The sequence below is a fragment of the Hypanus sabinus genome, chromosome 1, assembly GCF_030144855.1.
Source record: "Hypanus sabinus isolate sHypSab1 chromosome 1, sHypSab1.hap1, whole genome shotgun sequence".
NCBI lineage: Eukaryota > Metazoa > Chordata > Chondrichthyes > Myliobatiformes > Dasyatidae > Hypanus > Hypanus sabinus.
This window is the reverse complement of record NC_082706.1, coordinates 78,000,369-78,014,534: the sequence shown is the minus strand read 5'-3', so window position 1 is coordinate 78,014,534 and position 14,166 is coordinate 78,000,369. Positions and strand designations below refer to the sequence as shown.

Sequence of the window (14,166 nt, the reverse complement as noted above, 5' to 3'; positions counted from 1 at the left end):
TAAGGCTTTGAGCAGAAATTTCTGGCAGTCATTTGCCCCTGTATGAAATTGGTCAGGGCAGTTTTGGAGTACGATGTGTCATTCTGGTCACTGCATTACAGAAAGGATATGGAGTGGCCACAGAAGACGTTCTTGGGGAATTTCCTTGGATTTGAGAGAAATTACTATTTGGAGCCCTTAGACAAACCTGCGTTGTTTTCTCTGGAATGGTGTCTTGACAGAAGTATACAAGATCAGATGCATAGACAAGGTAGATCATCAGTCAGTATTTTTCTCAGGATGGACATCAGATGCTAGTAGACATAGGTTTAAACTGTGAAATAGGTGAATAAGAAAGTATAAAGAAGACATATGTAGCTATTTTTTTAAAGCAAGGAGGTGAGTGCTTGGAATGTGCTGCCAGGGGAGATGGTGGAAGCAGATATGATATAAATGCTTTTTAAACATTACTAAGTCTGAGCAGAAAGGGAATAGAGCTTTGTGTCACATGTATGCAGGTGGGATTAGTTCTCTATTGACATCATGGTTTCTTCGACATGGTGGTCGAAAGTCCTGTTGCTGTGCTGTGCTTTGCTACCTTTTAGATGTTAATTATTTTGCAACTTGACAAATCATTGTTTAGGCCACAATTGGTGTTTTGTGTGCTGTTGTGGTTGCCACTTTACAGAAAGGATGTAATTGCACTAGAAAGAGTGCAGTGGTGATTCAGAGGACATTGGATTGGGGACCTGATTGGGTAATTTGAGTTTGTTTGGAGTAAAGGAGGGGATGGATGACCTCATAAGGTTATGATTGATTGAATACTGAAGGCCCCATTTCTGAGGTGTACAACCTTATGGCTCTAATTAAATTTGCATGAAGAATGGAAGCAGTTCAGATTTTTTGAGATGGTTTGAGATGAGGGTTGGCATAACATTGTGGGCCAAAGGGCCTGTAATGTGCTGTACTGTTCTATGTTCTATGTTTAGAAGAGATCTAAGATGGAAAGATGAGAATGTACAGGCAGTTAGTCATGAGTGTTTAAAACCATTGATTCACTGCTGACTTATGCAGCAAAGTAGACAGAGGGTTGATGGGCGAGCAGATATATTCTTCCTGAGGTAAAATGTGCAGAAAAACTTAGCATCCCAAATCAAGCTGTGGGACAATTTGTATCTCTTCTGTTACATTGCATTTTTGAGTTTTTTTTACACATCATTTTGATCATACAGCTACATTATCCATAGATCTTTTTGAACTTTACAAAATGTAGTCCATTCTAGCCATTTTGCAACCCTTTTGCCCATTGGCAACCCATTCTATTAATCAGAATGATCTTCTGCTGAGATCTGTGGCATATCTGTCTGCAGACGTAAGGGGCTTCAGGTTATGGCAGGGTTTTGTTTCAGTGTACTGTTCATAATCAGACAAGTTGGAAATGTGTCTGTGGACCAAGTTTCCACATAGTCCACCAGTTTCCCCTAATCCCCTGCTGTAGGTAAGGGATTGCACTTTCACTTTCTGCTCTGCCAGCCAGGATTGCCCAGTGGCCAGCCATTTCAACTTCACATCCCATACCCACCCAGTCATGTTTGTCCACAGCCTCCTTCACTGCCAGATAATGGCCAAACAAAATTAGAGGAACATCACCTCTTATTCTGTCTTGGTTGTCTTCAGTCTGATGGCATGAATGTTAAATTTTCCAAGTTCCACTCCCCCTCTTTGCCCAATTATTTTTGTTTTCTTTCTCCTTGTGATCCAACGGCTCTCATTCTTTCTGCTCCTATCCTCATGATTTATGAGATCATTGTGCCAAAAACTCTTAAGACCCAACCTACCTGTGGTGTCACATTCAAAGAACTATGGATCTGTTTTCCCCGGTCCATTTATTCTACTGCACACATCAGTGCCCCTCTTCACTGTATAAGTCTTGCCCTGGTTTGTCCTCCCAAAGTGCAATGTTGTTTGCATTACGTTCCATCTACCCATTTGAGCTGGTCAAGGTCAAACTTAAAGCTTTGATAGCCTTCCTTGTGGTTCACAAAACCCCCAATCCTGATGTCGTCTTCAAATTTGCTGGATCAGTTTACCTTGTTACATAAATAGATACTTTATTGATCCCAAGGGAAATTAAGAGTGTCACAGTAGCATTACACCTGCACAGATATAAATATTAGAGAAGTAGAAAGAATAAAAAGTTAACAAAAACAGTCTTGGGGGTGGGGGGGGGGGGGTGGTCATCATTTCCCCAGCTATAGGTTGACTAGCCTAATGGCCAAGGTTAAGAATGACCTCTTATAGCACTTTTTAGAGCAGCACAGTTGTCTTAGTCTATTAGTAAAAGTGCTCCTCTGTTCAGTCAAGCTGGCATGCAGAGAGTGAGAAACATTGTCCTGAATTGCCAGGATGTTCCGTAGGGTCCTTTATTCTACCACAGCCTCCAATGTGTCGAGTTTGACTCCTATGACAGTGCCAGCCTTTCTAATCAGTTTATTGAGCCTGTTGGCATAAGCTGTATTGATGCCATTGCCCCAGCACACAACCACATAGAAGATTGTACACCCTATCCTCATTATATGCGGGGGAAATGTTCCTCACAGTCAATGCATAATGTGAATAATTATTTAAATGGAGAAAATAGGGATGCATTCCAGAGGGCTTCCTAAGTATGTTTTATCTGTAATTTATTCACATTTTCATACCAATACGACACAAAGCAGTACCACAAGGCAACATTTATATTATATTTAATCAATTTAAGGTAATATTCAATGTAATAAATCATAGGAAGTTAACATACTAGGGTGTACTCACCAACAGTGACAGGTGTGCTCGCTCTGGGAGATGAGCAGTTGTTGTTATGTTGGGCAGCTTTACATGGATTCTCACAGCAAGGTGTGTAGGAAGACTCACAGAACGGCAGCAGGAGATGACACCAGTTTGAAGAAAGTGGTGAGGGTTGTTTGCTTGGCAGTATTTTGTTTTTCAGCATAAATTTGCTTGTGGGGAAGAAGGGTTGACAGCAGGGAATGACTGAAATGCTGACTCTGTTCTAAACTTAGGTCCATGTCCATCCCCATTTGTGCCAACTTCCACCATTCCCTCACCGTTGCTAAACACCCGAGATTTTCAAAATCATCTGTTGACAGCAGGGAATGACTGAAATGCTGACTCTGTTCTAAACTTAGGTCCATGTCCATCCCCATTTGTGCCGACTTCCACCATTCCCTCACCGTTGCTAAACACCCGAGATTTTCAAAATCATCTGTTGCTTGCAGCATCTGAGAGATAGTTTGCCGTAAAAAAAAAACTTGAATGTGGATCACACCATGGTCGAGTGGTTGAATCAATGATGTTGTGTTGGGCGGCAGGAAAGGCACTGTTATATTACGATGAATGCTGCCCAAATGATGGTGCATTGTCAAACAATAGAAAAACTTTAAAGGCACAATTCTGTTCCCGGCAGTAGCGTCCCAGAGCTGTGTTACCTTTACCTGATGCTGCGCTGTTTATAATTTCCAACTTTTTTCAAATGTTAAAGCGGTTCTCTGATGCTCGGCTGATGGCCCAGGACATGAAATCAGATACTTAGGAGGCATAGTTAAATATTTCAAGCACAGAATCACTGCACCATAGGTAAAACCAACAAAAGTTTAAGAGCGCAAGAGGCGCGTGCACCTGTCTTGTATTGGTGGGAAATCGGTGCTTCTCACCCCAACTGTGAGGCGTGCGCACGTGACTTGTACTGGTGGGAAAGCTGTGCTCCTCGCATAACTGTGAGTTTTGGACGCATATAAGGAGACATTGGTAGAAATAGGTTCCTCGCATAACTGTGAATCCGCATATAATGAGGATAGGGTGTACTGGTGACAACAGACTGAGAGCACATGTGAAGGAGAGGCTTGCATTCACAGACTCCTCAGGAAGTAGAGGCAAATGTGGCTCTTCTTGTATGCAGCCTCTGTGTTGGTACTCCACTCATCTGTCATGGAGGTACACCCTGAGGTACTTGTAGGTCGGGGGTCGGCAACCCGCGGCTCCGGAGCCACATGTGGCTCTTTTACGTCTGTGCTGCGGCTCCCTGTTGCTTTGGGAAATAATTGGTCAGTATTTAATTAAAATGTATTTTATGTTAGTTTGTTAGTTTTTGAAATGTAATTCTAAATTTGAAGATTATGGTGATCTTGTACAATCTAAATAAGATGTTGTGGCGACCCATTTCCTGACACATCCGAACCGGCTCACAATTAGCCAGCGTTCAGGCTAAGGGAGATAGCCTACGGGGGTTTGTGAGTGCGTGTCTTTTGCAGCATCCGCGCCCATGGGGGGCGGGTTGAGGGAGGCTTAAAAGCAAGGCTGTTTAGTTCGAATAAAGCTATCTTTGACTGCAGTTTACTGACTGCGTGTAGCACACCGCTACAACGTGTTTTTATCGCTGGCTGTCCAGAGGGGAGGTGCTGAAACGCTTTGTCGCGTGTCTGGAAGAAGTGAAAACTTTCCTGGGCAGCAAAGGGCTCACCTTTCCTGAGCTGGAACAGCCAGAGTGGCTGGAAAAGCTACACTTCATGGTAGACATGACAGCGCATCTGAACACGCTGAACACAGCTCTTCAGGGGTAAGGACGTACAGCCCTGCACATGTTGGAGGATGTTTTGGCATTCGAGCGCAAGTTGACAGTGCTTGCCAGAGACTTACAGAAAGGCACATTGTCTCACTTCCCCAATTTGAGAGAGTTCAAACAAGGTCACGACATGATAAATTCGGAGTATTTACATTCTGCAATCATCGCAATGCAAACATCGTTTGGGAAACGCTTCTGTGAGTTCAGAGAGGAAAAAAACACATTATCCTTCCTGGTCACTCCCCTAAGCATCGATCCATCCCTACTGAATACGACTGCATTGTCAGGTGTGAGTCAACCTGACCAAGTATGATAAATATTTTAATTGCCTATTATTTTACATATATCCATATGTTTTCATTGTTCAGTGAAATAGTCCTTTTATTTTTCAGGTTGACAGCTGGCTGACGTTATTTTTGGTTTGCTGCTGGCGGCAAATTTAAGTTTGGCATTTTTCATAAATACAAGAAGGACTCAAATAGACGTTGAGTATTTTACTTAAAAGTAACCTTCAACCCAACGTCTTTTTTTCGGAGTTCAAAATGTTTTTGTTGCATGCAGAAATGTAATTTCGTTTTCTCTGCAGGAGTTCATCAATTTCATAAATGCAACACATTATAGTTTGTTTATACATAGCATAAAGGCAAAACAAAACGTTGTATGCAGTGATATTTCATTTTAAATGTCAAACGGGTTTTGCGGCTCCCAGTGTTTTCTTTTCTGTGGGAAACGGGTCCAAGTGGCTCTTTCAGTGGTAAAGGTTGCTGACCCCTGTAGGTCCTCACCATCAATAGTACAGGGAGCAGTTCAGGCTTAGTCTTGCTAAAGTCCATCACAATCTCCTGTGTCTACTAATGTTGAGCTGCAGATGAATCAGCTGCAGCATTTGACAAAGTTCTCCACCAGGTCCCTATATGCATTCTCCTATCCTCCCTTTATACACTGAACTATTGCTGAGTCATCAGAGAATTTGGGTCAGGCCTAATCTTGAGAGAATGACTCCAGATTGTGGATTCTCCCACAGTAGATATATCCATTTGAGTAAGATAAGACCCTTTGAGGTAATTTCTGTCAGTTAGAGACTACTTAGAAAGCATACATAAGTGCATGAGATGTTTTTTATTCTCCTCAGATATGTTAAATAAAATGCATTTATTTCAGGTATCTGCATTGATATCTTTTAAGTGTTACTAACTTCAAATGCATAACTAAACAGAACTTTTATGTTAATAGCAATGGGAAATACACTGTTGATTTATACGTTTTCAGTTAATAAGATGTTTTCCTCGAACAAACTTATTTCCTTATCAAGAACTGTAAGTGAGGACTGAAGGAAATTAAAATAAAACAGTTTCTCTGGCAGATAGCTTGTTGAGGAACAGAGACTTGACAATATAAAAGTAAGGTGCAAAGTTCTAAGGGAAGTATGGAGACAAAATTTGGCTCTTTGATGGGTTGCAAAACGTAATCAGGGGCTGGACGTTAGAAGATAGTTGGTGTCATTGTCTGGGGATCAATGCTCAGAGGTGGGCTTGGGTATATAATTTATGATTATGGTTTATTGAAAATAAGAAAGAAGAAGCCAGTGCTGAAGAGGTAGTGAAACCTGATTTCTAAATATTGTAATATAAGTTGGATATTTAAAGATGAGGATAAGAGTTGGCTTTAAGATAATCTGGTGTTTCTCAAGCTTATAGAAGCAGTGGACGGAATCATCTCTTGCTATATTGTACATTTCTGCAACTATAAGATCATATTCTTCAGCAAACCATTTTTTCCTGCTTGAGAGTACTATTTACAGATCCAGTCTAGAAAAAGTTCAATCATCTGTTAAGTGAAGCCATATTTAGTTGTGGTTAAACATTAATACCAAGGCTTAATCATAATTTAGTCATAGGGTTGTGAATTTGTGGAATTTGTTGCCATATGCAGCTCTGGAGGCCAGGTTGTTGGGTGTATTTAAGGCAGAGGTTGTTAGGTTTTTGATTGGACATGGCATCAAAGGTCACAGAGAGAATCAGAATCAGGTTTATTATCACCAGCATGTGACGTGAAATTTGTTAACTTAGCAGCAGCAGCAGTTCAATGCAATACATAATCTAGAAGAGAAAAAAACTAAATAAAATAAACAAGTAAATCAATTACAGTACAGGCAGTCCCCAGGTTACGAATGTCCAACTTACGGACAACTCGTACTTACGAACGGACTACCATAAAGCCTATTATTAAAAATTTGAAAACATTACGCGGCTTCAGCAGTTCGTCAGCTCGAGGAAGGAGCACGCCCTCTGCCATTTTAAGTTGGATCACGTTGCCGTTAACACTGTGTTGAGTGTGTAACTTTGTATTTGGCTTAAAATTTTCTCTTATTTACCCTTGTAACCATGCCTCCAAAGCGTAATTCCAATGCAAGTGCTGGTAATGAATCAAAGGAAAGGAAAACGATCATGATTGAAAATACAGTGGAAACAGTAAAGTGATCAGAAAGAGGTGAAGCACCATCAGTCATTGGAAAAGCGTTAGGCTACAGTCGGTCAATGATTGGAACAGCTTTAAAGGATAAAGTGAGAATAATGGAGCATGTGAAAGGCCCTGCTCCGATGAAAGCTACAATTATTACTAAGCAATGCGGTGGTTTAATTATTGAAATGGAAAGGCTAATGATAATTCGGTTGGACGATCAGCGTAATATGCCTATTAGCCTTACTTTAGTGCAAGAAAAGGCTTGAAGACTTTTAAATGATTTAAAAGCTGCACGTGCAGCAAGCGAAGGTGATTGTGATGAAGAATTTGTTGCGAGTAGTGTTGGTTCAATCATTTCAAAGTGAGGGCGAATTTACATAATATTAAAGTGCAAGGTGAAGCAGCGAGTGCCGATGTAAGTGCGATGAGTCCTGAAATGTTGAAAAAAGTTATTGAGGAGGGAGGTTATTTGTCAGACCAAATATTTAATGAGGACGAGACTGGCTTATTTTGGAAAAAAAAATGCCTGAAAGGACCTACATTTTGAAAGAGAAGGAAAAGTGCATCCAAGGATTGGCTAACGTTATTACTTGAGTTAATGCATCTGGGGATTTCAAGCTCAAGCTTTTGCTTGTGTATTGCTCCCTAAATCTGAGGGCACTTCGCTGTGTCATTAAGGCATTTCTTCCCGTTATTTGGAACATTTGACTAACTGCCGCTAAATAAGAACCATATGTACCTGTTCCAATTTACCTACAAATTCGACTTAAAGACAGACTTTGGAACAGATCTCGTTCATAACCCGGGGACTGCCTGTATACGTATATTGAATAGATTTTTAAAAATACAAAAGAAAGGACATACTGTATAGTTAAAAAAGTGAGTTAGTGTCCAAGGGTTCAATGTCGGTTTAGGAATCAAATGGCAGAGGGGAAGAAACTGTACTTGAATCACTCAGTGTATGCCTTCAGGCTTCTGTACCTCCTACCTGATGGTAACAGTGAGAAAAGGGCATATCCTGGGTGCTGGAGGTCCTTAATAACAGACACTGCCTTTCTGAGACACTGCTCCCTAAAGATATCCTGGGTGCTTTGTAGGCTAGTATCCAAAAAGAGCTGACTAGATTTATAACCTTCTGCAGCTTCTTTTGGTCCTGTGAAGTAGCCCCTCTGTACCAGACAGTGGTGCAGCCTGACAGAATGCTCGCCATGTTACAACTACGGAAGTTTTTGAGTGTATTTGTTGACATGCCAAGTCTCCTCAAACTCCTTTCGAAAGGCATCCTGGATGCTGGAGAGAATAGTACCTATGATGGAGTTGGCCGAGTTTACAACTTTCTGCAGCTTTTTCTGATCCTGTGGTGGCCACTCCATACCAGATGGTGATGCAACTGGTTAAAATGCTCCCCATGGTACATCTGTAGAAATATGCAGGAGTCTTTCGTGATATACCAAGTCTCCTCAAATTCCCAATGAAATGTAGCCAGTGTCGTGCCTTCTTTGTAACTGCATCGATATATTGGGCCCAGGATAGATCTTCAAAGATGTTGACACCCAGGAATTTGAAGCTGAGCACCGTTTCCACTTCTAATCCAGAATACCAGTCTCAGGAAGTTCACTGAAGTGCCTTAATCTTTAATTTCTTTTTCCCACAACTTTGTTGTTTTTGTAAAAAAAACTGCTTTGTAAATCACTTGGTAATTATAAACGTTTATAAATTTTGGAAATGTGTGCTCCTCAGGTTTTATTCATGATCAAAATAGAAGATAATTGTGCTTCAAGGTTTGGCTGTGAAAGTATTCATATTATCCGTATTTTTACCTTGTTCAACGAATTGCAAATTGCATTTGCTGCAAGTGCTATTCTAACAAAAAGCAGTGAATTGCAATTGTCACCTACGTTATAATTAGATGGGAAAATCCTTCAGTGGTTATGGAGTACTTTTACTATTGAATTTACCTGTCAGCTTAAGTGTGAAGATAGTTATTTAGTATTACCTTGGCCAGTATTGACAATATTGGCCCAAAATTTCATCTGTAAATTAACTTTAGTTTTGCCAATTAACAAAAAGTTAGTGCTGAATTTATTCCATTCCTTCAAGGTTACTACTCACTTTTGTCCTTTGTGCAGTAGAGCATAATCTCCACAATGAATATTGTTTCGTGTTAATTTAAGAAAGTGAAGAGTTTAATTTGGCTGAGAGCAGCCAAAGTGTACCATTTCTTTAGTCTTCACATTTTGTTTATTGGATTTTATTTAGAAAAGGGCATTGTTTATCATTTCATTTAAAAACTGTGTGCTACTCATAGTTATTTTTTTCTGAAATTCAAACAATCTTGAATTGTGTTCTACCCAACTGAACAATTAGTAGCTTTTTAAAATATTAGTCAAATTCTGTGACCCTTAGAAATGGAACTGAAATAAATGCAAACATGAGGAAATCTGCAGATGCTGGAAATTCAAACAACAACACACACAAAATGCTGGTGGAACACAGCAAGCCAGGCAGCATCTATAGGGAGAAGCGCTGTCGACGTTTCGGGCCGAGACCCTTCATCAGGACTAACTGAAAGGAAAGATAGTAAGAGATTTGAAAGTAGTGGGGGGAGGGGGAAATGCAAAATGATAAAAGACTGGAGGGGGTGGGATGAAGCTAAGAGCTGGAAAGGTGATTGGCGAAAGTGATACAGAGCTGGAGAAGGGAAAGGATCATGGGACGGGAGGCCTCGGGAGAAAGAAAGGGGGAGGGGGAGCACCAGAGGGAGATGGAGAACAGGCAGAGTGATGGGCAGAGAGAGAGAAAAAAAAACAACTAAGTATGTCAGGGATGGGGTAAGAAGGGGAGGAGGGGCATTAACAGAAGTTATAGAAGTCAACGTTCATGCCATCAGGTTGGAGGCTACCCACCCGGTATATAAGGTGCTGTTCCTCCAACCTGAGTGTGGCTTCATCTTGACAGTAGAGGAGGTCGTGGATAGACATATCAGAATGGGAATGGGACGTGGAATTAAAATGTCAGTTAGTCCTGACAGAGTCTCGGCCCGAAACGTTGACAGCGCTTCTCCCTATAGATGCTGCCTGGCCTGCTGTGTTCCACCAGCATTTTGTGTGTGTTGTTGTTTGAAATAAATGCTATTTGTTTCAGTTTTTGACAGAGCAATGTGGAACTTCTATTCATTACTAATTGATTATATATTCCAGAATGCACAAAAGGCACTGCCAGATCATTCGAGCTCTCCAAAGGGCATAGATAATTTAAATGGTGATGGTTCAGCAGCTGTCCAGGTGAGACTTTCAGCAATTAATTCATCAATCAAGTTTTGTGATTGCCATGAGTTATAAAATTCTACCCAACGTTATGGCTTTAATTAAAATGTGGAAATACTTTCAACAGGGCAGATTCATGAATATTTAATTTTATTTTCATTGCCTACAATATTGTTAAAATTAGTAAATGAGGTTTCAGTTTGGATTAGAAGAACAAAGGGATCTTGAAATGATGAGTGAGAGGTATGGAAGGTGCAAGTTAAGATGGAACAATTGTGATGGGCTTCATGTCCAGTGTCCAGTGAAACTGACCAGCAGCACTTTTGGGAGTAGTTAGCACAATTTTATTTCCATATTTCAAACTTGGTTAAGAAATTCTGGGGAAAAATGTTGTTGGGTTTTATAAAGATAAGAATGAATAAAGCTAGAATTTTTTTGAAATGTCTTCTGCTTGAATCCTGTAAATGTTTCTCTAGTATTCAAAAACTTATGATTTCAGAATTGAAATTATCGATTATCAATAGTCCCCTGGAAACAGCAAATTCCAAACTTTTAGAATTCTCTCCATAAAGAAATATACTTATCTTCAGTCATTTCTGGTTTATGATGCTGCTGGTGAAACTCAGCGACTATTTTTTCGTGGCAAACAAAACATAGAAAACAACTACGAGGAAATCTGCAGATGCTGGAAATTCAAACAACACACACAAGATGCTGGTGGAACACAGCAGGCCAGGCAGCATCTATAAGGAGACTCACTGTCAGAAGACCGGAGGGGGTGGGATGAAGCTAAGAGCTGGAAAGGTGATTGGCGAAAGTGATACGGAGCTGGAGAAGGGAAAAGATCATGGGACGGGAGGCCTCAGGAGAAAGAAAGGGGGAGGGGGAGCACCAGAGGGAGATGGAGAACAGGCAGAGTGATGGGCAGAGAGAGAGAGGAAAAAACAAACAACTAAATATGTCAGGGATGGGGTAAGAAGGGGAGGAGGGGCATTAACAGAAGTTATAGAAGTCAACGTTCATGCCATCAGGTTGGAGGCTACCCAGCCAGTATATAAGGTGTTGTTCCTCCAACCTGGGTGTGGATTCATCTTGACATTAGAGGAGGCCATGGATAGATATATGTGTGGCCACTGGAAGATCCTGCTTTCTCTGGTGTTCAGCGAAACGGTCTCTCTGTCTGCGTTGGGTCTCATCAATATATAAAAGGCCACACTGGATGCAGTATACCACACCAGCCGACCTACAGGTGAAGTGTCGCCTCACCTGGAAGGACTGTCTGGGGCCCTGAATGGTGGTGAGGGAGGAAGTGTAAGGGCAGGTGTAGCACTTGTTCTGCTTACAAGGATAAGTACCAGGAGGGAGATCGGTAGGAAAGGATGGGGGGGGACGAGTGGACAAGGAAATCACGTAGGGAGCGATCCCTGCGGAAAGCAGAAAGGGTGGGGGAGGGAAAGATGTGCTTGGTAGTGGGATCCCATTGGAGGTGGCAGAAGTTACGGAGAATTATACGTTGGACCTGGAGGCTGGTGGGGTGGTAGGTGGGGACAAGGGGAACCCTATCCTGAGTGGGGTGGCGGGCCGATGGGGTGAGGGCAGATGTGCAGGAAAGAAAACAACTAATTATTTTATTAATAACATTCCTGGTAAATGATTACTACTAACATTAGCCTGTAACTTCCCTTTAGAAGTTGAGGTTTTGAACCACCTATACAACCTGACATTTTTGTGATGTGAACTGAAGTCTTGAAGGTGCACAACAGTTGTGGCTGAATCGAGGCAGCATGTTCCAGAGCTGAGAGCAGGGAATGAGCTAATGCTTGCCTATTGCTGGTGTAGACTGAGGCAATTCAATGCGACAGAACTAAGGCAAGGCAGAGTCGAGATCTGGTCTGGGCCCAAGAGCAAGGAAAGACCAGAAATTTGATCGATTTAAGCACTCGGCCAAATTGGAAATATTGGGTATGGTCTAAATTGAGCAGGCGGGGCACCATCTTGAGAGCAAAGAACAACCTGAGTTTTGGACGATTTAAGTGCCAGGCCAGATTGAAAAGGTTGGGGTGTTGGGAAAGAAGGTGATAGATGGACCAGTTCAGCTTGCTGCCCAATGAAGTTTACTCATCTGTGTTGAACTGTGGGTGTGGCCTGTTCCTGAGTCATGCCTGGCTTAATGTCTATGAACTCACTTTCAGGAACTTAAATTCTTTTATTGTTGACACAAGTTGCTTCTTTTTCTCTGCACATTGGGCGTTTGGTCTTTTTATTAATGGGTTCCGTTGGGTTCTTTGTAGCTGCCTGTAAGGAGATGAATTTCAAGGTTGTATAAAGTATACATACTTTGATAATAAATGTACTTTGAGCTTTGAATGGTGAAATCATTATTATGACATTAAGCTCCCAAATGTTTACAGCTGGTGTAAATGGGACCTTTAGTATTAAGCCGATCAATGCTTTTTGATAATCTTTGAATTGACAATGAAGTTGTTAACTTGTTCCTCATAACCTCAACCCATCTGTGCACTTCATACTCCTGAGACTAAGGGTGAGCTGTTCCAGTAAACTCTCTTGGATGCACTGAATGGGAGAATTTTACTTCCCTAACATTGCCTTGGCCATCCACAGTACAAGTGATTTGGACAGGGTAAAATTTAGTAAAACCTAGGTGTAAGATACAAACAGAAGTGATACGGGATTTTGTAGTTAGAGCAGCAGACAGGAAATTCTGTGGATGTGAAAGAGATGCCAAGATGGTATTTTGCCCCCCAGATACCAAGGTCAGGATCCACAGCTTTTTAAAGTGGGAACGTGAACAGCCAGAAGTCATGGTACCAATGACATAGGTCAGAAAAGAGTTGCAGTCCTGAATAGAGAATATAGTGGGTTAGGTAGAAAGCTAAAAAGCAGGACCTCAAGGGTAGTAACCTCTGGATTGCTGTGTGTGCCACAAACCAGTGAAAGTAAGAGTAGGATGATTTGGCAGATGAATGCCAAATACCTGAGAAATTGGTGCAGGGGGCGGGTTTCATGTCTCTGGGTCATTAGGATCTCTTCTGGGGAAAGTATAACCTATACAAAAAAGATGGATTACAACTGAACTCGAGGGGGACCAATATCCTTGTGGGCAGTTTTCCCGGAGTGTTCGGGAGACTGTAAACTTACTTGGCAGGGGGACGGGAACCAGAGTAGTAGGGCAGAGATTGGGCCAGTTTGGATGCAAATAGATACAATGTGAAGTGAAACTGAGAGAAGGGCTACAAATTACAAAGGGAGATAGAAAAGGGTGGCATGATAGCATAGTGATTAGTACAACGCTTTACAGTACCAGCCTCCTGGGGTCAATTCCTGCTACTGCCTGTAAGGAATTTGTATGGTCTCCCCATGACTGCATGGGTTTTCTCGAGGTGCTCCGGTTTCTCCACATAGTCCAAAGATGTACTAGTTGGTAGGCTAATTGGCCATTGTAAACTGTTCTGGGATTGCAGAGTGGCATGGCAGGAAGAGCCACAGGTGTATATTCTGTGCTGTATCTCATTAAAATGGGAGATTGAAAAGGTATGTAAAATATGACAGTCCTGGGCAATTTCAATATACAGGTAGAAAATCATGTAAAATATTTTGGAGAATCAAATGTTTAAATGCTGTAAGAATCACTGCCTCTACCATTAATTCAGGCAATTTCAGATTCCAGCCATTTTCTGTGGAACAGGAAAAAAAAGCCTCGATTCCTCTCTAAACTTCCTGCTTCTCATCTTCAATCCATGCCCTTTTGTTTTAGGCATTCCTATCTATGGCACAGCTAACGAAGGCAAGCATCCCATATCTCTTTGTCATCACCCA

The 14,166-nt window shown here is 41.5% G+C and overlaps 1 protein-coding gene across 3 annotated transcripts in view; it reads left to right on the top strand.

The window, feature by feature from the left end:
* The window catches only part of golga4 (golgin A4), a 192,904-nt gene that overhangs the window by 32,569 nt on the left and 146,169 nt on the right, over positions 1-14,166 (top strand). For all 3 annotated transcript variants that reach the window (XM_059971108.1, XM_059971100.1, XM_059971093.1), the window contains exon 3: positions 10,264-10,347. In XM_059971108.1, coding sequence (XP_059827091.1) covers positions 10,264-10,347 — 84 coding nt within the window. The remainder of the gene's footprint in view (positions 1-10,263; positions 10,348-14,166) is intronic.